The sequence below is a fragment of the Aythya marila genome (assembly GCF_965140915.1).
Source record: "Aythya marila genome assembly, chromosome: Z".
NCBI lineage: Eukaryota > Metazoa > Chordata > Aves > Anseriformes > Anatidae > Aythya > Aythya marila.
In genome coordinates, this window is record NC_139080.1 from 61,236,402 (window position 1) to 61,259,852 (window position 23,451).

General features: G+C 36.5%; 1 protein-coding gene across 1 annotated transcript in view; it reads left to right on the top strand.

Moving 5' to 3' along the window:
- The window catches only part of MAN2A1 (mannosidase alpha class 2A member 1), a 131,850-nt gene that overhangs the window by 84,935 nt on the left and 23,464 nt on the right, over positions 1 to 23,451 (top strand). Inside the window, exons 16-19 of the mRNA XM_082783086.1 lie at positions 7,472 to 7,586; positions 11,643 to 11,776; positions 12,899 to 13,040; positions 18,895 to 19,028. Coding sequence (XP_082639212.1) covers positions 7,472 to 7,586; positions 11,643 to 11,776; positions 12,899 to 13,040; positions 18,895 to 19,028 — 525 coding nt within the window. The remainder of the gene's footprint in view (positions 1 to 7,471; positions 7,587 to 11,642; positions 11,777 to 12,898; positions 13,041 to 18,894; positions 19,029 to 23,451) is intronic.

A 23,451-nucleotide genomic window follows, 5' to 3' on the forward strand; every position in this document is an offset into this window, starting at 1 on the left:
AAGGTACACATTGAACTCCCATGATCAATGAAATTAAACTACATTTTTACGTAACATTATAAAGTGTGGTATGTTCAGCTTTTTTAACTTCTTGTACGATAAAAATGAAATCATGATACTTCTAAAAATTCTGCTTTTGTTAATATACCATAAGGCTTATTTGGCTGGAATTTTAATAACATTAATTAAATTATCCTACTGGGAATAACAATGGAATTCTGTAGTAGTTTCTGAAACAGTTTGAACTAATGGTTTCTGTCTAAAAGAAGTGCCATCTGTTCACAGCTCTCAGTGTGAGGTGGGTTGACTAACACTTTCCAAGTCCTTGTGGGACGTGGCAGTAGGATAAAGTACAGGCAGTTTTCTTGCTTTTGGCTAGATAGTTATTTTTCTAATTTTTCCCATGTATTATTGAAAAATTTGTGAAGAGTAATTGTATCCTGAAATTATAGAGTCATTTATTGAAAAAGACCCATAAGATCCAACCATCACATTACTCTAGAAGTCCACTTATAAACTGTGTTCCTAAGTGCCACACCCACATGTCTCTTGAATACCTCCAGGAATGGTGACTCCACCACCATCCTGGACAGCCTAGTCCAATACCTAACCACCCTTTCCATAAAGGAATTCTTCCTGATACCAGATTTAAACTTCCCCTGGCACAAGTTGAGGCCGTTGCCTCATGTCCTATCACTTTTCACCTGAGAAAAGAGACTGACACCCTCCCTGCTTCCACCTCTTGTCAGGTAGCTATAGAGAGAGCAGTGAGGTCTCCCCTCAGTCTCTTCAAGACTAAACAGTCTCCCTCTCTTCATAAGTCTTCTTCTCTAGTCCCTTCACCAGCTTTGTAGGTCTCCTCTACACGCCCTCCAGCACCTCGACGTGCTTCTTGTAGTGAAGGGCCCAAAACTGAACATAGCACTCGAGGTGCAGTCTCAGCAGCGCTGTATACAGGGGACTAAACCCTTCCTTAGTCCCACTGGCCACACAATTTGTGATGTAGGCCAGGATGCCATTGGCCTTCTTGGCCACCTGGACACACAGCTGGCTCGTGTTCAGCTGGCTGTTGGCCAGCACCCCCAGGTCCTTTTCTGCTGGGCAGCTTTCCAGACGCTCTTGCCTGAGCCTGTACTGCTGCATGGGGTTGTTATGAGGCACCTGGCATTTAGCTTTGTTGAATGTCGTGTAATTGGCCTTGGTCCCTTGGTGCAACCTATCCAGATCCTTCTGCAAAGTCTTCTTGCCCTGAAGCCTATCAACATTCCCACCCAACGTGGTGTCTTTGGCAAGCTTACTGAGGGTACACTTGATCCTCCACCAAGATTGTTGGTAAAATATGAAAGAGAACTGGCCCCAGTACTGAGTCCTGGGGAACATCACTTGTGACTGGATGCTAACAGGATTTAACTGCATTAACAATGACCCTTTGAGACCAGCCAGCTTGTTTTTCCAACCAGACAGTTCATCCTTCCAAGCTGTAAGCAGCTCATTTCTATAAGGGAAGGCTGTGAGAAACAGTATTGAATGCCTTGCTCAAATCCAAGTAAACAACATCCACAGCCTTTCCTCCATCCCTGAAGTGTCTCACAGAAGGAGAGCAGGTTAGTCAGGCAGGGCGTGCCTTCTGTAAACTTGTTCTGGATGGGTCTGATCACCTGCTTGTCCTGTATATGCCGTTGTGATGGCAGTCCAGGTGATCTCCCTGATCTTTTCTGGCACCGAGGCCAGACTGACAGGCCTATAATTCCATGGATCCTCCTTCCTGCTCTTCCTGTAGATGGGCATCACATTTCCCAACCTCCAGTCATCTGGGACCTTCCTTGTTAGCCAGGACTGATAGTAAATTTTTGAAAGTGACTTGGCAAACACTTCTGCCAGCTCCTTCAGTATCCTTGAGTGGATCCTCAGGCCCCATAGATTTTCAGGTATCCAAATGGTGTAGTAGGTCGCTAGTCATTTTCCCTAGGCTCACAAGTCTTCATTGTGCTCCCTGTCTCTTATTTCCAGCACAGTGAGCTGGGTACCTTGCGAAGAAGTAGACTTACTAATAAAAGCTGAGGCAAAAAAGGCATTAAGCACCTCAGCTCTTTCCTCATCTGGTGTCACTTTCCCCCCACACTGAATAAAGGGTGGAGATTCTTTAGTTACTTATATTTTTATAATACCATTTTTTATTGTCTTTCAGTTTAGTAGCCAAGGTAAAGTCTATCTGGGCATTGGCACTTTGAGTTTCCTGCCTGCGGAACCTCAAAATACCTTTGTTGTCCTCCTGAGTTTCTTGTCGCTTCTTCCAAAGTTGGTAAACTTTTTTTTTTTTTTTTTTTTTTTTTCCTGCTGAGTTACAAAAGAAGCTCTGTTCAGCCAGACAGGTCTTCTTCCTCTCTCTTGTCTTTTGGCAAATAAGGACAGCCCACTCCTGCACCTTCAAGATTTCAGTCTTACAGTGTCCAAGAATGTTCTTGAACCCCTTTGCTCCTTAGAACTGCCTCGCAAGGGACCCTTAAATCAATTCATTGTTTTCTGCTATGTATTAAAGATATGTCAATTTATGATGACCTACTCACTCTATAACCAAAACAGTTTTTCCCAAAGAGTCAGATGCTAACTGCTTTTGGGATCATTGTGAGTGGTTCATTTTCTTTAAGATTTTTTTTTTCAGAAATAATGTAGACTTTTCTGATAGGCCCAAAATGGGGAAATTGCAATTCTCCCTCAGGCAACTGTGTCTACACACACATTTGTACTGTGGGTACTTACATACTGCCTGAAAATATAATAAGAGATGTGTTTTTATACTGCAGAATCTGTAGTGCTGGAGCTTTTCTCCATGTCCATTTCCCCTTCACACTTCATCTCCATGATTGGACTTCCTTTACTGATTATGGTCCTTGGCTTGTATAGCTAAAGATGTTACTAGTTTAAAAAACTTTTTTTTTCATTACAGATCCTTTTGTATATTTACCAGGCCTACCTGGTGCTTCTACTTGTTTGTGCTATCTAACTGCTTGGCTTTCAAGTCTAAAAGATTGTCATCTTTTTGCATTTTTATTAGCCAGATAGTCCACTGCACAAATGGAGAGAGACTGTCCATTTAGAAAATCTCACTGTATATGCCTTTAGATCTCGTATCTCAAAAAACAGAGGACCCACATTCAAGCACAGAAGCCTGTTCTTTAGTGCTTTCTATCTTTTTACATGCCTTATAACAGGAAAAGATAACAGGGACAACTACCTGGAGGATGCTCACATTACTCCAGTATCGGGTGCATCTGAAATGTCTGTTCTCTCCTCTCCTTGGTGCTACACATTTCCCTCAAGAATTCAGAGGTCTGCCCCAAGTGGTGTTTTTTGTTTGTTTGTTTGTTTTTTTTGAGATGTAAAATGACTGCTTTCTCTCTTATGCTATGTAATCCTTTAAACAGTTCTTGAGAGGTCATAGCATTTTATTTTTTCCCAAAACATTAGTATAATCTCAGGCTCTGCCAAATTAAGGGTAATAAACAATTGAGAAGACACTTTTCATGAAGACTTCAAATTCTTGTTTTAAATCTCAAGTATATCAAGAGCAATTCAGTCTGTGCTGGAAAACTTTCCTCTGGATATTTTTGGTGTGGAAGTCAAACTGTGCGTTGTACTGCCAGAGGTTTCTAGGCCACAGTAAGATTGTTGGTGGTATTTAGTTGACTACAGATGGAAACTTTAATTGACCGTGGAAATCATACCAGCTTCTACACAAGCCAGTAAACATGTATGTGAAGGCAGGTCTCCAGTTCTCCCTTGAATACTTCGGCACACAGTAGGTACCAGGTAGTTTAAGATATCTTAGGGAGCTATGGAATGCTATTTTGCTCCAAATTATCTCCCTTAAAATTTCTGCCTCACTATTTATTTATTTTTCATTCCAAGGGCATGTTGTCATGTTTCTTTTGAATAAGAGTACTGAAAAATGGTTTCTAGACCTGTTGACCCATAGTTCTGTTATCCTGTTTCTGAAAAATACAGCCTTCCAGGCTTAACAAAACTTGCAGGCTGATGAGTCTTGTACATTGAATTCTACTGATGCTTAGGGAAACAGATGATATAGCTACTATTCGTTTTAACTGTTTAAGAAGTAGAGTCTTGATACTGGATATGAGACCTAAATATTTTTATTCCAAATTTAATCATAGAGTAATCATAGAATTGCTCAGTCATTTAGTCCAATTTTCCAGACAAGGCAGAGTAAACACTGAATTCAAACCAGAGATTCATCCAGTCAGTTTTGCAAATGGCATTGTCATTGTTTGCTCCCTTCACTTGGAAAGAAACGTGATTTGTGTCTGAACAGCAGCAGTCTTATTTCTGCGCCTCAAACTTTCACATCAAAATTGTCTTTGTTTTTCAGAGTAGGAATCTGTTCAGTGGCCTCTGTGCATCTCTCTAGGGATATTTACGATGGTACTAGACTAATTGTACATAAAGAAGGTCTGTTAAAAAGCCTCATTCATTGAAGTATTTAGGTATTTCCTGTGTGGCAAACCTGGTCACTGTCTCTTTACAGGTTCTGAACTCAGTGTATCTCCAGATAGCTATTAAGAAATCACTTTAGAAGATTAGCGCTTTTCTAAGACTTCCTTGTGCCCTCAGTACCATACTTATTCATCTCTCCCTTTTTCCCAACAATTAGGAAGGAGCAGGAATCTTTGTGGACTCAGTATTTATCATATATCCACTGATGTATCAAAAAACTTGTTTCCCCCCTAAAACCTCATGGCATCAAGTGTTTTTGTAACTCCCCTTCCTTTTTTATCTTTACCTTTCACTACGTCCAACTGAGATACTTGTAAACTTGGTTTTAATACATATCTCTCACTGCATGTGCTAGTGAAACCACAAATTCAGATTAATAAATAAATAAAATCCTTAGTTTCTGACAACATCTGCAAAATTAAATGTAGGATTTGTAGCAAAATCTCAGAATCTGAGTGATGTTAAATGCATCTCATTTCCACTTTCTGCTGGTATTGGAACAATACGTTCTCATAGTAGTTATCAATGTCACCATCATGTTTTATGTTAACAAGCTACGTTAATACTAACTTTTGCACTGATTTCCTCCAGGTATTTATTATTTTTTACTTTTAAAATAATTACTTTGGGAAACATTTGCTCTTCGTACTAAGTACACAGCCTTTTTTGTTCCTTTATTGCTCATGCAGCAGCACTCCATTTTGCTTGTTTGGTGCAGAATAGCTCACAGAGCTGCAATGGACTGGTCCTAGTGAGAAATGTTCTTTCAAACAATAGAAATAAGCCCATAAGTGTTACTTTGATAACAAAACGTACTTGGCAGTCTGCTGTTGTTATAAGAAGTGTTCTCCTATGCAATAATTGGTAAGGGCATTTGTTTGGCCTGAAGACCTCAGGTTTCTCCAGGTTATTTTCTGAGAGTTCCTTTAGTTGTTGTTTCAGTCTTTGATTGCCAACTTGTGGACCTTTATATTGCCCTGACTTGCAGGGAGGATTTTGAAGGGTTTGATTATTCCACTTTCTTGTAAGTAATGCAGTTCATCTGTGGTATTCTACTATAAACACCTACTTTTAGGAGCAAGTAGTCACGGGTTAAATGAGTTTATCTCCTCTACTTACATGTGATAGATAAGGACTTAGGAACTGTAATTCCTTAGTTCCTGAATCAGTTAAGAGCAGCACTGAGAAGAAAGATTGATTAAAAAAAAAAAAATGAACATGAGCCAGCAACGTACGTTTGCAGCCCAGAAAGCTAGCCATATCCTGGGCTGCTCCAAAAGAAGAGTGGCCAGCAGGTTGAGGGAGGCGATTCTCCCTTCCTACTCTGCTCTTGTGAGATCTTGCATGGAAAACTGCATTCAGCTCTGGGATCCACAGCATAGGAAGGACATGGACATGACTTGTTGAAACAAATCTAAGAGGCCACAAGGGTGGTCAGAGGGCTGGGGCACGTCTCCTACGAAGACAGGCTGAGAGGGTTGGGGTTTTTTAGCCTGGAGAAGGCAAGTCTTTGAGGAGACCTCACAGTGGTCTTACGGTTACTTAAAGGGGCCTGCAGGAAAGCTGGGGAGGGACTCTTTGTCAGGGAGGGTAGTGATGGGACAAGAGGTAATGGTTTTAAACTGAAAGAGGGTAGATTGTTAGATATTTGGAAAAAATTCTTTACTCTGAGGGTGGTGAGGCACTTGAACAGGCTGCCCAGAGAAGCTGTGGATGTCCCATCCCTGGAAGTGTCCAGGTTGGATGGGGCTTTGAGCAATGTGGTCTAGTGGGAGGTATCCCTGCCCATGGCAGGGGGGTTGGAACAAGATGATCTTTAACGTCCCTCCAACGCAATCCAGTCTATGATATATTTGTAGTTCTTCTATGACATGTTGTGTCTTTTGTGTATGTAATTGTGATTTCCTGTCTTCCTCAAGATAAATTTGATTTTTGGTGTCCTTGCTTGAGAAGGAAGAACATACTCTGTCCTTCTGACAGTTGTGCATATAGGAGAAGGATGGTCACCCTTTAAGAACTTTCTGTTTAGGTTTCTCAGAATATAATGTGCTTTTCAAGGTGTCTTTGTTTGTTTGTTTGTTTTTAATGAAGTCTTTATTAATGATATTGCCCTGTAGTAGTAGTTTTTTAATTGTTGTATTTTCCTTCTTTTCAGCTTTGTGTATACTTAGTATTTAACCCATTTTTCCTTTTATACACTGTATAGCATATGTAGTTAAATTTGGAATATTTTGTTTTTGAAAATGTCATTGTTTGCTTAGCTGAGACTTGGAATAGTTGTGACTACATGGAGTACTTAGATGCACATTCTGATACCTCTTTGAGAGAGGAACCATGTTTCCACTTGAGGTTTCTCATCTGTTCCCTGCTCTACCCTGAGTTCCAGGGGGCTCCCCAGCTGCGGCAACTGTAGCTGGTTTTGATGAAGAGAGTTTCCCCTTTCTTCTACCTTCATGTTATGCAAGCTGATCCTTAAAACAGTGCGGTTGAAGCTTTCATCATGCAGTTTGTACCACTGATACAGTAAACTGTGAGCTAACAAAATAGACAAATAATCTGCCATGCATTATGAAATTGTGATGTTTGATAGGTAGTTAGGAATTACAGTTTTGCTAGCATAGAACTGAATTCAGATAGTTGCAGTAATAGTACATTACTATGTTTGTTTGTAGGTCTTGTATACATTAATCTTCATAGAACACCACTGAGATGTGTAATGATGTTTATCCTATCTTTAGCTAAAGGAAAAGTGAAACTTTAAAGAAAACTTGGTGAATTTTAGACTAGGAGTTACTTTTTTGTTTGTTTGTTTTTACCTCCAATGTTTCAGACAGTGTAGGTGCAGTATAACAGTTATTAAAAACAATAATATTTAACAATTATTAAATACTTTGATTTATACGCGCAACTTTAATGCAAAATTTTAACATAATTGTTCTAACTTATTTTATTTTTGTAGCCTTATATTTTCACAGATCCACCTACTGTAAGAGTTGCTCATGGAAAGATTTTCTCAGAAATTGTGTGTTTTTTCCACCATGTAACGCATACCATGCGACTCTATAATGTCCAAGGTAAGAATTGTGAAGCTGTCTGAATCACTGGATTCTCATTGCTATGGTCTTGGACCCTACCTGTCTTTGCAATGTTTAAATGCATTTCTGACCTGTTAGAGAATTATTTAGATTGAGATCTTCACTGAGTCCAGTGCAATCAATATGATCCTTTTCTGAGCCTTAAGCCAGTTATTACGCTGATACTCAACAGGTTTGTTGGAGATCACTCAGTAGTAGGAAATCTTTATAGTATAAATTACCTACAGGGGTTCACAAACTTTACTGAACCTTCTGAATGGTATACCTAGCTGCAAATTATGAAAATGAGGAAAAACTCTGCAAAAGTATCTTGGAGATGATTTAAAAATGTTACTTTCCTTCATAGCTTCAGACTTAATGGTGGAAGTACATCATCTTCTCTAAAGTCACAAAGAATGGCAAGTGTTTTGTAAGCAGCGTTAATAGTTATGTCTGTTTTATTGTTTTATTACACAACTGCAGGTGTGCTTTAACGACCTGTGAACTTCCACTGTATGTCCTTCACCTGCTTAGCAAAGCCCGTGACAGCATTGTCTGCCTCTGAGAGGCACCAGCACTGAAATGTGGCTTGTTGGCTTATATATCAGTTTTGATTGCTTTTGCTTCAGTGAGGCTTTTAATTTTTCTCTTCTGTTCAGCTACTGTTTTCCCAGAAAGTTCTAGAAAAATAACTTTGGAAGCTCTGGTGCTTTCCAAATTTGATGGTGAAATTGGCCAGTGAGAAGAGTAAAAGGCAAAGGTGCAATTGTATAAATTTGCTGTAGAAATTTGACTTGATATGTTTAAATATGCATTTTTAGTTTTTCATCTGTTTTTATTTACTCTGCTGGTGGTTTCTGAAATACAGAAGCATTGCTTAATATTTCCAATAATTGAGGTAACTGAAACGTATTCATATTATCACTACTTCTACTGTAGATGCCAACATTGTCTATTTAGTTTTGAAAATTGTATTTACCATATTTATGTTTCTGTACACCCTCTAAAATGAGTAATAGATCTATAATGTACTTAATCTCCCTATTTCTCATACATTTCAAAAAGAGCATGGCAAATAGTACCTAATTTAGTCACACAGGACTAACCATTTGATTTTTTAAAAGTTTTTAGATCGTAGTATATTGTCTTCTGAATGTACATTTATTCAGATGCCTCCTTTTTTTATGATATGAATGCATACTTTGAAGTTTGAAGTTGCTAGAGTTTACCGGTACACCATGTAACATTTCATTAACTATTAGAGTTTCCTTACCAGTTCTTTGGATATAGTAATCACAGAATGAACTCCAGATCACATTCCTTACTGAATACAAGCAAAGAGGTTGTATAGTAATGTGTTGCTGAAGATTCTGAAATGTTTACACTGAAGATACTTTTATGTAACCAATAAACCAAGGGGGTGATGACCTTGAAGTCTAGACGTACTGGGTTGCCAAATATGTATGAAGGAAGTTATTTTGCCATGTGGGTTTCAGTAAATTAAATTACCTAGCAAGGCGGGAACTTAGATAAGAAGGATGTTTAATGGAAAGGGAAAAAGCCTGAATGAAAATCTCTCTCTTGTCTTGGGTGAGGCTGCTTTGGAACATTTTTTCTCTGTAATTTTTTTCTCCCTTTTCTTTAAGTTGTCAGTAAGTGCCTGGTAGAAATATTATACTTCTGTTTCACAGACCACAGGAAATGGGTTATCAGTAAAAATCACTTGCTAGCCAATTCCTAACACACAAAGTTTTATTTTATTTTGAGTGCATTAGTTACTTTTCTTATATTCTTTACCATTTACAATTCATCACACTGTTTTCAGTAATTACATCATTGCCTATCCCAACATTGTGGTAAGTCCTGTACCATCTTTCCAGCTGTTACAAAGAGCATATAACTGTCTTGTACTGTTCCTCTTTACTTTTATTGTGTGTTTTTATTTACATTTCTTTCTATAAAATGGCATTTTTCAAAGTTTAAAGATCAAGCTCACATCATTGTTGTGCTGAAGTCAGTTTCCTGGGCTTTATAAGAAATTCTACATATATAGTATTACTTTATTGAAAAAAAATGTCTTGAAGTCTTGCTAGATCTATACAATAACAAAGCAAGTGGACAGAAATATACACGTGCATTTGTATGTTATATTTCATCATTAAATAAAGTCATGATACTCCTACTGTAACCTGCCTGCTTTCAAGGGGATGCAAAGCCTGACCATGTTGCTAAAACAGCTGACAGGAGTTCTGAGTCATACAGCTTCTTCAGCAGTTTTGGTGAAAAAATGCTTTATCTACTGCCTTTATACTTCTGGCGATTTTGAGCAGGGATTCATCTGGCTTGACAGTTTTGTTCGGTAACTGAACAATGAGTGGATTTTAAATGTTTTTTCTGTTTCCATTGGCATCTGTTGTTGAAACCAGCATAATTTTGTTAATATTTTTATCAGAGGCTTCTTAGGTTTCATTATCTTCCATAACTGTATTTGTGCATTAGCTCAACTTATGCAGTAGGGAAGAGCTGAGTGTAATTCCTGCTCTAGTAATTTTAAAACCATAAACCAAAACACTATATCCCATATCTTCATGCTTTAATGGTCCTACTTCCTAATGTTGGAAAAGCCATGACTAAAAGCATGAAAAATGGAGCATGTAGATCCACTTTTCACAGACTAGGTCTGGAAAAACAGAATTACCTAAACCAAATATTTTTCAGTTAGCACTGTGGTGTTATAGCCATTGATGAATATTAGCATTTTAGCAGCTGCTGGTACTGTTGCAGCTGGCTGGAGATTTTAAGAAAAAAAAAAAAGATGAGGAAACAAATACAGACTTTGACACCTTTCTCATTCAGGTGATAAAATCACAACCCTTATTATATTATACACATCAAGTAATAGCATAAAAATTGAAGAAAGTAGACACTTTCAGCATTCTGATCTTGAAAGGTTCAGGGTTTTTAAGAATTTGTTAAAGTAAGGACTTTCTTAATGAGCATTCTATCATGTTCTCAAACAAAACTGCAAATAATACTGGAAAAATCTGAATTTAGAAATAAAAAAGGTTGTGCTAGTGTCTGTGTGCTTAGGGATCTAGGAATTTTTGAATATCTTTTGCCCTCTTGCGTAAGATTTGACTGGTTAGGAGCCCAAACTGTGATGATCATGCCACCTGGGTGAATTGACATAAAGTCAACTGTTGAAAAAAAGGAGGAATTTAGAAGCTAAAGTTTTAAATACAGTATACTTAATTTTACAGAACTAAGCTAATCGTTTTTTCACTTTCTACCATTCTTTGTTTACAACCTGTCAGGCAAGCACAATATACTTTCATGACTACAAAGAGAAATTTAATTTCTCTGTTCTGTTTGGCACATTTCTTTTTCAACTGCTACTCCCATTAGACTACAGAAAGGGTAGAGGTGGTCATACTGAATGATAGTATGATTCCAGTCCAAACTCTCTCCTGAACTGTTTAAAACAGTCAGATTATTATAAAGGGTATGTAACTTTCAATGTGAGGCACTGGAAAAATCTTACTGAGCCTCTGACTGCATTGTCAGATATTTAATTCTTCCTTTGATAAAATGGGCATCTGTTGACAGCTAACGAAGACTTACATCCCAGTTGTGGTCATATCAGTGTGCAGTTTTGTATTTCATTGTCCTTATGGAAGATTTCTGTTTTAGTTAAACAACCAACTTGCTGCCTTGTAGAACAGTTGTTGTGAAGAGGCTGTGAACAAATCTCATTCCATTGTATTAGCTATTGCACTTAAAAGTTCTGTATTTCCTACTGGTTTTTATCATGAATATTCTCATCATCAGATTTCTGTTTCTGTTCTACTTCAGTGAAGGTTTCACATTGACTTTTTAATGAGTACTGAATTGGAAACATTTCTATATGATATAGTATATAACTGAACTGGCTTCAAGTATCTGTTTAAATATAAAAAGGAAAACTAGATGACTGTGTTCTGGGAGCACAGGAAGTCTTACATATGTGACAATAGCTTTTAAAAATTGAGATATTTTTAAAGCATCTTTTTCATGCAGGTTTGGAAGGCCAGTCTATTGAAGTTTCCAATATTGTGGATATCAGAGGAGAATATAATCGTGAGCTTGCTATGAGAATTTCATCTGACATAAACAGTCAAAATAGATTCTATACTGATCTTAATGGATATCAGGTAATTATTCTCTCCTAATTATAAAAGGCTAGGGTATCAGTTTTGACTAATTTTAAAGAATGAGTCATATTAATCAAACTCTTACGTTAAAGTCCATTACTCATTTAAACAGAAAAGGGCTTTTAAAAGTAAAAAGTTTCTCCCAAGTAAAAGCTTTGATTTAGATCAAGTGAAGTAGCAATTATTTTCTTTCAAGGAAATTACAAAATTTGTTAAATATTCGTATATGCTTTTTAAGAAAAGAATTGTAATACAGCAAGATATGGTATGCCATTTTGCAGTTGTCTGTATACCTGCATGTCTTTTCACCTTCATTTATTTAATTTGAGTCCTTTGGGTAGTCAAATTCAAGACAAATATGTACTGCCCAGTAACTCAGACATACCAAACAACTTAGTCCTGTCATGGAAGTAAGAAAATAAAGTACTTTTGCAGTGTAATAACTTAATCTATTGGGAATGTATCTGATGAAATAGCATGACTATTTTTATAACTTGGACTTTTCAGCACAGACAGTAGAAAGCATATTTTCTTTTCCTAGCCTTGCTTCCTTGTTAAAAATAGGTATTGTGAATACACTGAAAAGCACCTGCTGAGTAAGAGACTGCTGTTTTGCCAGTTGGTGTGTAGTACTGCATTTTGCTGGAGACACCAAAGTGAAAATTTAAATGTGAAAATAATTTTAATACTACTATTCATTCCTCATGTACCATTCAAGAATTTCACTAGCACTTAAATAAGTTCCCATTATAAAGCAATTCCTTTTCTGCTACCTTGAATCTATTCACTGCTGGCTCTCTAGAGGAGAAAAAAAAATTCTCTTATTCTATAACTGTTAATATTCTTTTTTTTTTTTTTTTCCTGTGCACAGGTTCCCTTGATGAATCTTTCAGTTTTTAAAGAATATTCTTTGATCTAAAAGTACATTGAAGTTATCATTTCCAAAGTGGTAGTTTTAGCCACAAATCTCTAAAAAGCTAAATAATACAGTTGAATGAATACTTTGGTGCTAGTTGTCAACCATTGCTTTCAAAGCACATGGGATTAATGTCTGAAAAGGTCTTTGAAATTTAAATGCATTAAAAATAAAGTATTTTATTGAAGTCTGTGTTCATACTCCAGATCCAGCCCAGACTGACGATGAGCAAATTGCCTCTTCAAGCAAATGTCTATCCTATGACTACAATGGCTTATATCCAAGATGTTGGTGTTCGTTTGACACTTCATTCAGCTCAGTCTCTAGGTGTTGCAAGCTTGAAAAATGGTAAGTATAAGGTGTTGGATATTATAACCGTCTGTGTTTCATGATTATCCGAAATAGTTCATTTGGAGATTATCATACATACCAGTCTTTGAAGAAAGCAAATAAGTTTCTCTAGCTTTGACCAGTTCTAAGATATGTCCATAGAGGAAGAGCTGAAGGCTTTTCCTACGTGAGATTGTCATCTAAATTGGAAGACCTGTCTCAAAAATGAGTCAGAGGAAGGAGATTATGAAAAAGACTGTTTTGGTTTAACCTGGCACGCAGCTAAGCACCACAGAGTGTTTGCTCATGCCCCTACCCACCCACAGTGCTATGCGGGGGAGAACTGGGGGGAAAAAAAAAAAAATAAAAATTTGTGAGTTGAGATAAAGACAGTTTAATGGGATGGGAAAAGGAAATAATAATAATGATAAAAGAATATACAAAGCAAGTGATGCACAATGCAATTGCTCTCCACTTGCTGGCTGATACCTAGCCTGTACCCGAACAATGCCCCATCCCCACCCCAGTCAACCACCCCATATTAATCGTTCAGCATAACGTTGTGTCCCTCGGCCAGCCTGGGCCAGCTGTCGTGGCTGTGTCCCCTCCCAGCTCCTCGTGCACCCTGAGCTACCTCCCTGGCAGGGCAGCACGAGAAGCTGAAAAGTCCTTGGCTCTGTGTAAGCACTGCTCTGCGACAACTAAAACATAGGTGTGTGATCAGAACATTATAACATGAGAAAATTATTCTCATCCTTTATCCAAAACATGGCACCATACCAGCTACTAGGAAGAAAATTAGCTATATTCCAGCCAAAACCAGGACAGAGATGAAATGAACTATTACTGGTCAGAACCAGATATTTTTCACCCAAGAATTCTGATGGGACTCAAGGATGGAACAGCATCATTCATTAGTTTGTACTCTTTCGTACTCCTCTGGTTTTGATTGTGTCTTTTGGTTTGTTTGTTACAAGGTGGAGAGTTTAAGGTGCAGGTGACATAGCCTAACATTCCTAACGAGGAAAACAATAGTTGCTTTTTGAAAGCCTAGAATGAGTGAAATAAAGAATAAAAATTACTGTGGTAAAAAATCAACATAGTTCTTTTAAAGCAAAATCATAATTCACAAATTTAATGGTGTTCTATGAAAGAGTTGATGAATATGTTGACAAGAAAAATCAATTCACATTAAGAATTTCATAAGGAACTCAGTCTTGTTGCTCACCACAGAGAAACCTATGACAAATGGTTTTGAGGGATGGAAGCGCAGTTCAGTTGTTCACCGTCTATACCATTACCAGAACAAGAAAGTATAAGATAGAAAGATGGAAAGTAGTGGACAACATAAGGCATAAAATTTTAGATGTATAACTACTAGGTGTGATATCTTGTAAGTTTAAGTTTACATAGTTTTGAAAAACTACTGAATGAATGCTTATAAATAAATAGATAAACAACAGCCAACCAGAAACTATGCCAAAGCTTACTTCTTTTTAGGAACTGTCATCTTAGTATCTATTCTGACAAGACATAAATATTGTCCTAGAATGACAGCAATATTGTCAAGTCTTACTCACTTTAGGGCAAAGAGTTTTTATATGTTGGTATTTCCTGGTATTAGAACAAGATGGTTTGAGAGGTACACTTGTTTTTCGTAATGCTAATCTTACTTCATAGTTGTTTCCCCAGTGTGATTTAGGTTTACACATACCTGTCTTGTGAGTTACAGCCATTTCTCCTTCAGGAACCTTCTGTTTGACCTTGGCATAATACTGATGATCATTATAAAGATTCTAGTCCTCATCAGTGATAAGATCTGCCTGCTCGTGAACGATAGAAGGAGAAAGGAAATTTATTTGGCTAAAGGTTATGAATGTTCTAAGGCTTCTGAGGTGTCTTCCTTGCCTGAGACTCAAAATGGTGTAAAAATCCCATCTGCAAATGATAAACTCATCACAGCAGTCTTACATTTTTATTTATTTATGGTACTAGAGCCTACCAGAAGACTTCAGATATTGGTAGAGCTAGTGAGATGATTTAATTTATATCTAATCACTCAAGTGAGAATATCCTTTGCCATTCTTCAGCACATTGTTGACCCTCATTGTGATAGCAGTACATGCAGGTGTTTTTCTTTCCACTCACAAATCTTCTACCTAATGAGTAAACCCCAAGAAAAGCAGAAGATTTTTAGATACTGTTGTGTTCTAATTTCAGGTGTTGTGACTTGTGACACAAGACAAATAAAAAGACCACGGGTACTTTTTAGAGCATTTGTATTGTCAACATAAGAGACTACACTGTTGTTTAAAAAGTTTTGTTTATTTAAGAAACAGGATTTTTTAATGGCACATAGCTAATGCATGACCTCAGCTAAAATAACTGAAGGAAATAGCTTTGGTAACTTTAACTGGGGAATTACTTACTTAACCTTTTAATATCAAGTTTTATCCTATGCATTGCTGTCTTTTTCAGTGAGACAGTTCTAGGTTGTTTCAAAAATTTCAATTATTGACACAGCTACTTAAGGGGAAAAAAAATTGAACAATATTTACTAGTATAGTGTTTGATCACTACTGTTGATATACAGAATTGCCTTGGAAATCTGTCCTATGTTTGGGTCAGTTAATCTGCATGTATGCTAGAACAAGTGTGCCTCTTGGATACCCTCTGTCACAAAGCAGCTATGATATGCTTAAATACCCTCAGGCAATGTACTTTTTCAGTGTGGCTTGACTTCTTTCAAAGAAAGTAGTGTGTATGATCCCTTGATGCTGTGCGATGATGCTTTTCTCCAAGTACAGTGTGTCAAAAATCTGTGGAAAAGCAGGAAAGGGAATGTAAAAAAAAAATAAATTTGCTGTATTTTGTCACCCCTTAGTTATACTTACGCAGGAAGCTGTTGATTGGCTATATTAAACGATTCCTTATTTTAGTCAGGGTGTCTGTGTTGTCTTGTGTGTTTCAGGAAATAACTTGTTTGCAGTCATTGTAGAGGTAAGGGGCACATCCAGTCCAAAAGGCACATTATTCAGTGTGCCTTTTTTTTTTCCCTTACTTCGAGCAATGGAGAGACTGTTTGACTTACCATTCTAGTTAACACGGGCCTATATGCTGATGCTTTAAAAAGTCCATAATGGAAAATATCTATCTTTTGTTTTAAGACCACCTGATACAAGATCCAAAACACATTTTCTGATTCCTCTGTTGCTAGAAAAAAAATCCCTTTGGCCTGATCCTGTGAATGTACTTGGCAGCACTTAACATATACAGGCATTAATTAAATAGGTAGTGGAGACTAAACAAGTCTTCAGAGGCTCATTTGCTTTGTAATAGTGTCTGTATTTGTTCTTTAGTCTCTGTGTCATAGAAAGATGTGCAGCATGCAAGTCCACAAAGAGACCTACTCTTCCTTCAAGTCAGAAAAGTTAAGGGTAGTGCTGTATAGCAGTTCAGATAAGTGTCAGGGGAAAACTGGCTTTTTGTGAGCATTGGTTTCAAGCCAGTTGAGGATTTTTTCCCTCTTCTCCATCTATATCAATACAAAAATTTATATTATACAGTGCAAGTTGTATCTTCCATACCTGTTAATGGCATTGACCATTGACAATTTTTAGCAAACTAGTATACTACTCAAGTTAGCAACATGAAAAATTTACTCTGTAGTCATTAGAAAAGGGGGTGAACGCATTAATCTCATCTGTTTTCATGAGGTAACATTTTATAAAAGAACTTTGATTCCCAAATTTCTCCTGAGTATATGTGGGACTACTTAATAAAGAACCAAAATGAAACTTAAAGTTGTGAGGCCATGTCCAATGTTTCATGAAACTTACTTTGAAGGTTCTTCAAGATCTTGATTGGGTTCTGGAAGAAAAAATCAAAATTGCAGTTTAAGCAGGTGCTTTTAGTAGCACGCTGAGAAACTTCTCAAGGCATAACTTACCATCCAAGTTTTATCTGAGCAGCTGAATATTTCTGACTTTCTGTTCTTGTACTAGAGTCAGGTTCTTACTATGAAACAGTTAACATTCATACTGTCAGATGATCCCAGCAGAATGAAGTTGGATTTCTCACTAAATAGTCACCAATCTTCAATATCAGCTCCTAGGAAACTTGATCAAAGACTGTAAGATACATAAGCTAGAACTTTATTCCTACTTTTCTATCTCTTTTCCCTATTGTTGGATGGGATGTGTAATTTTTTTTAAATGTTAGATGTTGAACATCTGTCATCTTGGAAGTCCCCTTCAGTTCTCCTCTAATTGACTACTGAGTGGTTTATCCTACATGCAATAAGGAAGACCACATCCAGATAGATGATATGCACCACTGTCATTTAGAAGTGGCTTTTCCTGCAGTCTAGTGGATAATTACTGGGGTAGCAGTGATCACTTAGGTCCCAAAGCCTACCAAAATACTTTTCTGTCATTTTAAGCCAGAAATTTTCCTATTTTTTATCCTTTGAACCAATTTGGAATTTATTTTTTTTTTTATCCAACTTCAATAGCAGTGATCATTTTGTTTTGTTTTGTTTTGTTTTTGTTTTTTTTTGTTTTTCTGTTCACAATCACCTTAAGCTTTCTTTTGTCACCCATCAATCATTCTAGCTTCTTTAAGAATGTTGAAAATGTATTTAGGTAGTTTCAGAAAAAGTTTATCATAGATTTGTCCTTCTGACTGTGGATCTAGGTTTTTTTTTCAGAGATTTACTATATTTGTCTTTCAGTCTGTGTTCATACTGTGTTCCACAAAATCCATCAATTCGACGAACGATCCTAGCCTTATTGCATAGTACAAAATGGGGATTTTTGTTACTCATTTCCACCCGAAATCTGACTTGGGTACACAAAGTCTGTTTTGTTTGTTTCTTTGTTGTTTTGTTTTCTGTTACTTTTCCTCAAGAAAAGTAAGAACAAATATTTAGAAAAATTGGATAAGTATTTGAAGAATATTGGAGAAGTATAAAGGAGACTGCCTTGCTAAACAGCCTTTTATTGTAGATGGAATTGTGCAATTCTTGTTTAGGAAACAAGTGTCAGTCTTGCCGTTTTATTTAGGAAACAAGTATATTTGTTTGAAGATTCAATGTGCAAACACCATAACAGCCTTAATTACATGCCCTGGGCTGGTTTCCCTTTGGAGTTATAAACTTGAAAAGATGTGAACTTCATCTTCCATAAGGCTATTTATGATTTAACATCATGATAATTGAGCTATTCTGAATGGCAGTGCTACAGTTTGGAATAAGCTCAGAAATTCATACTCGATTTTCATCTGGTACAAAGTATTTTTCTTCTCCCACAAGTGGGAAAGAAAAAAATCCAAGAAGGAGTGATTATCAGTATTTATTATTAATTTTACCTACTTGTTTTTTCCTCTGCCTCCAACTTTAAGATAAACAAGAAAAAAAAAAAAAGGAAGAAATATATTTGTAATGTATTTGGGGTTTGCAATCTTTCATTCACATTTTTCTTAGATGAGGATGGTTACTTTATCGAAGTTCTCTCCATACAGCCGCAGCTACCTGGGGCGATTCTTCTCTTGAAGTTTGATGCTCCAAGCATACTTGTTACAAGAAATAGTTAACAGTAGTAACTTATACTAAATTTCAATGTAGACTTCTATGTTAAAAATTCACAGGACCTTCTTCTGAAAGGTATGCTAAAATTTTGGAAGGTTATAAACATCCAAAAGCATTAACTGTTGTCAAAATCAGTCCTAACAATATTGTTTCATTATTAGTCTTTTGTATTCAAGAGAAAAAATTGAATTTTTACAGTTTTATATTTTTGATTTTTTTTTCTTACATTTAATAGAAATCTAACATATTCCTATTACAAGTACAACTCTTATATTACTTTTTCAGGTCAGTTGGAAGTAATCATGGATCGTCGACTTATGCAGGATGACAACCGTGGCCTTGGACAAGGTGTCCAAGATAACAAGATTACAGCTAATGTCTTCCGACTTCTGCTGGAAAGAAGACATGGAACAGATGTGGTAAGAATCATTGTCTGGATTTTTCTGGCTAGTTAAGACATGAATGTTTATTTCTGTTTTGGAAGCAGTGAACTTAGTAAAGAAGTTATTCCACAAGCAGTGTAATTAAGAAAACATAGCTTCCTAAAGAGTTATGTGAAATTGCTTGTACATTCTCAACATAAGGATTGCATCTTTCATTATTCCTCACACAAATGTCTGCATTGTTTCCCTTCTCACGCATCTACTTCCCATTTTTGTCACCTGGGTAAGAACCGGTATGTGTTTGGTAGGTTTTGGAGATTATATGTTTATTGATTGCATAACTAGGAAGCCAAGTAAAACAGGTAACTCGAGTTCACACTTCAGCACATCACTGAAGTACTATTGTGAAAGTCTCTTCTTTAAGTAAGTATTGGCTTTTTTATTTTTTTCTAGAAAGCTTATAAGAGATTCCTAATTAGTGAGAGTTATGGTTCATATCAGAGTTTATTGGAAGTGGGGAAAAAAGGTGAAAAATAATTTGGGATGAATAGGTGGAACAAGAAGACCAAGCTTAGCTTTTTTTTTTTTTTTTCTTAGGAAATAAGAATTAAGCAGAAATATGTAGATGCCAAACATTAAACCTTATTTCATTATGATTTTGTGAAACTAGAGGCTATCTTGTTTTTTTTTTTTCTTGCATAGCTCATCCTGTTTCACCCTTTTATATATTAATCTTTTCAGTTACTTGTCAGTTTTTTTCTCTGTTCTTTGCATTTTTCTCTTTAATTTTTTTTCCTATCATTTGAAAAGGACAAAATGAGAAATACTTCATACTGAGACAGTAGAATCGTGATGACAGCACCAAGCAGATTTTAAAATCACAACATGGCTAAAGATGAGCAGTTGTATACTAAGCTGCTAATGAATATGCAGATAAATTGGAATTAATTCTGTTTTATAATGGATATCATTAAGCACTGTGAGAGGATAATATCAAGCTTAAAGCTAATTTCCACTACTTAATGATTGACAGATTTTTTCAGGTTGTACATGTCATTATGATTTTCTAGTTCCTCATCCTCTATAACACAGGCAGCACATTAATGGCTGTTATCAGTGTGGTGTGGAAATAGCTGAACCAGAAAGGAGCTAACTAAAGTCCTGAAAGCATTCTAGTTCTGACAGCAATGAGTGTTGCACAGGTTAATCTACCTTAGCAAAAAGAGACCTACAGGGAGATCTGTACTGCCACAATAAACTTTTTTTTTTTTTTTTTTTGTACACAAGGTAGTTTGTATTGTATTAGATTAAAATGTGAAGCTGCTAAATTAGAGTCATCGGACATGGAAAGCTATGTATACATAGCAGATAATACGGAACAACAGGAGCAGATCAAATCAGTCAGTGCTGTGGCACATGCATCTACACCATAGAATCATAAAATACTTCAATAGATACTTCTAGAAGTCATCTTATCCAGTCCCTGCTCAAAACAGATCTATTTCTGTATCAGCGTAGACTTCAAAACTATCCAAAGAACTAGTCAGTGTTAACAAATTCAAGTCAGATTCAATTGTAATCTGATTCAAAGGTTAGAGCGTAATTTCCATAGACCTCCGGGGAATTTTTGTTACTTTCCTACAGAAGAAAACTACCCCGTGCACACTCCGACTCCTCTGCAAACTAATGCAGTGGGTGGTTAAGTGTGGTTGACCAAAAGTTTACTTGCACAGCTGCTTTAGACCAAAATGTGCCTGTGGAAAGCAGTTTGAAGGTACCTCTACTGAAAGACAGGCAGAGTAAGCAACTCTGTTTAGGGCTACCTGGTTAGTGGAAGATGCACATTGCTTTTTGCATATATTTACCAGTTTGCCTGGAATACCAATCAGACACCTCCATGAGGTAACAAAGTATTTCTCTTTTCTTTTTAAAATCAGTCAGAGAGGTGCTATTGTTTCAACTGATGCAGCGTGCACTACCCACAGGAGCCAAACTCTTAAGCACGTGGATTTTGTTGAGTTTTTGTTTGTTTTAAGGAAATATGCAATATCTTTCTGGTGTTACATCTGGAATTCCCCTTTAGAGTGTTTTAGCTTTTTGTTTGTTGAAATTTTTCTAAAGATATGTAATATTTTCTGATTCTTGTAACTTTCAGATTTGTTAACACAAGGAAGGAATAGTACTTCCCTTTCTCTCCGTTTTGTGAAATATACAAATGCATTTTTAGTGCATGGCTACTTAGAAGGTAGTTGTTATAATAGCTTAATAATAGTCCTGTCAGAAAAAATTACAGAGAAATTGTATGCAGGTTATTTATGTGATGGACAGCAATGTGTGACTCATACACTGACCTTAATTTTGTTGTCAAGACCTATTTTTTTTACTTACTTAAGGAACAGTGAAAGGAAGAAGAGAGTTTTGATCGCTTGTTATCTTTGCCAGTACAAGCATTTCCCAAAGTGGATTCTGTGTCTTCTCAAAAACAGTTCTGATGAGTAGTTTTTCTGTTCTTTAGGAAACTTTTCCTTAGGAGGAGTGTGTATGAAGTGTAGGATATACACTTATTTACAATTAACTAAAATAAATTTGCATCACTTTAAGTTATGGCAAAATAAGCCAAAAGTTTCTTTTCCTTTGCATCTCCAAAATATTTTTTTCCTTTCTCACCCCCAACCCTGAACAGTGTGTTTTAATGGCAGAGACAAGCCATGGTGAATGTGCTGAAGTGTAAACTTGACCTGTCCAGTTGGGTAGGCAGAGTTCTTAACAATTACTGTCACATTCAAGTAACCTGTATTCTATGAAGTCTCTAATCGTAGTAATTCCTGCGTTTTGGCTGTTGAATTTTAGCTTATGTCACCAGTAGTAAGTATTCACGCTCTGTACAAACAGCTTCAGGTTAATATAACTGATTCCACAACACACACCCTAACCTCCCACCCCAAATTTGGGTACTACAAAAGGTGTATTCACTGACAGTATTGCTCATTAAGTAAGTTATGTACATAGATAAGAGCTGTGCAGATACCACTTTGCTTTAGGTTATGCTCACCTGATTTATTGACAACTTTGTCTCTTAGACTTCTGTTGATGTTACTACTGTTTGATACATCTCTAGATACTTTTTGTTCTCCTACTAAATGTAACTAATTCTGCTTAAGTTCGTTTTCTCCCTGCAAGTATTGATTGGCTCTGTATATCTTTTTGACTTCTCTCCTAATATTCATTTATTTTTCGTCAGATCATTTAGCAAGAATTAAAAACATTTTAGGTATAAATTCAAGGGATTATTATGTAGACGAAAATGACACTGAGCACAATTATCTCTACCTGTTTGTCAAAAAAACTAAATGCATCTTTGTTTTTGAACATACAGATTCTTTCTTTTACATTTGTTGTAAACTTAAGTAAAAATAAGCATTGGTACATTTTTTAATTCCATACCTCAGTATGTTATATTCATATAGGAAAATGAAGTACACATAATTTATAGGAAGAAGTAATATCTTTATTTCATCAATGACATAGCTGGAGAAAACAATGCCATTTCAGGCACACGCATTCTTCCTCAGACTTTTGTTTCATATCTTGCCTTGATTTGCTCGATTTATATGACCAGATTTATAGTCCAGTCCCAAGCAAAGAGCCAGGATTCAATAGCTCACATAGCTGCTATGATTTGGGGGAGGCTGTTTAGAGAAACAGTGATACAGGCAGTTAATAAAATCACAAATATGTGGCAGTCCGATAATCAATTTCTCTGAAAATACATGCTTTATGATATAGCCATTTGTCTGATTATTGAGTTGTACTTGCCTCTTACATGGAGTGCATATTTATAATGCATATGTGTATTTTGTGTACTAGGTATACACTTTACTATGCATTGCTATGCATTACCATACCCATAACAAATGTAACTGACTTGATATTTCAAAAAAAGCGGGAACTCTACTTCCATTTAGAAGTGTTTCCAAGCTCATGTTTGACAACTGTAGATAACTGCACATCCCTGGAGATGTTCAAGGTCATGTGGAATGGGGCCCTGTGCAACCTGATCCAGTGGGTGGTATCCCTGTCAATGGCAGGAGCGTTGGAACTAGAGGTTTTTTAAGGTTCTCTCCATCCCAAGCAATTCTATGATATTTCTGTGTCAATTTTAATAATGACTATTGTATTGAACTTGTCAAATATAAACAAAGACTTCAAAATTTGAGGCTTTTGTGATGATCATGGAAGAAACAAATAACATTTTCTGTGCATCTCTTTCATACCAGAACACAATGCATCCTCTTCTAGAGCCTTGCCTTGTAAATTTAGCTGTTTGGTGTTTTTATTGTTATTGATTTTATTAGTATACATACATATAGTGCTTTGTTTGAAGAGATATTCAGCTGTGTGCTAGTTCTTGACAGCCTTTCTTAAAATACTAAACTTAAATGATGATTATCTCTACGAA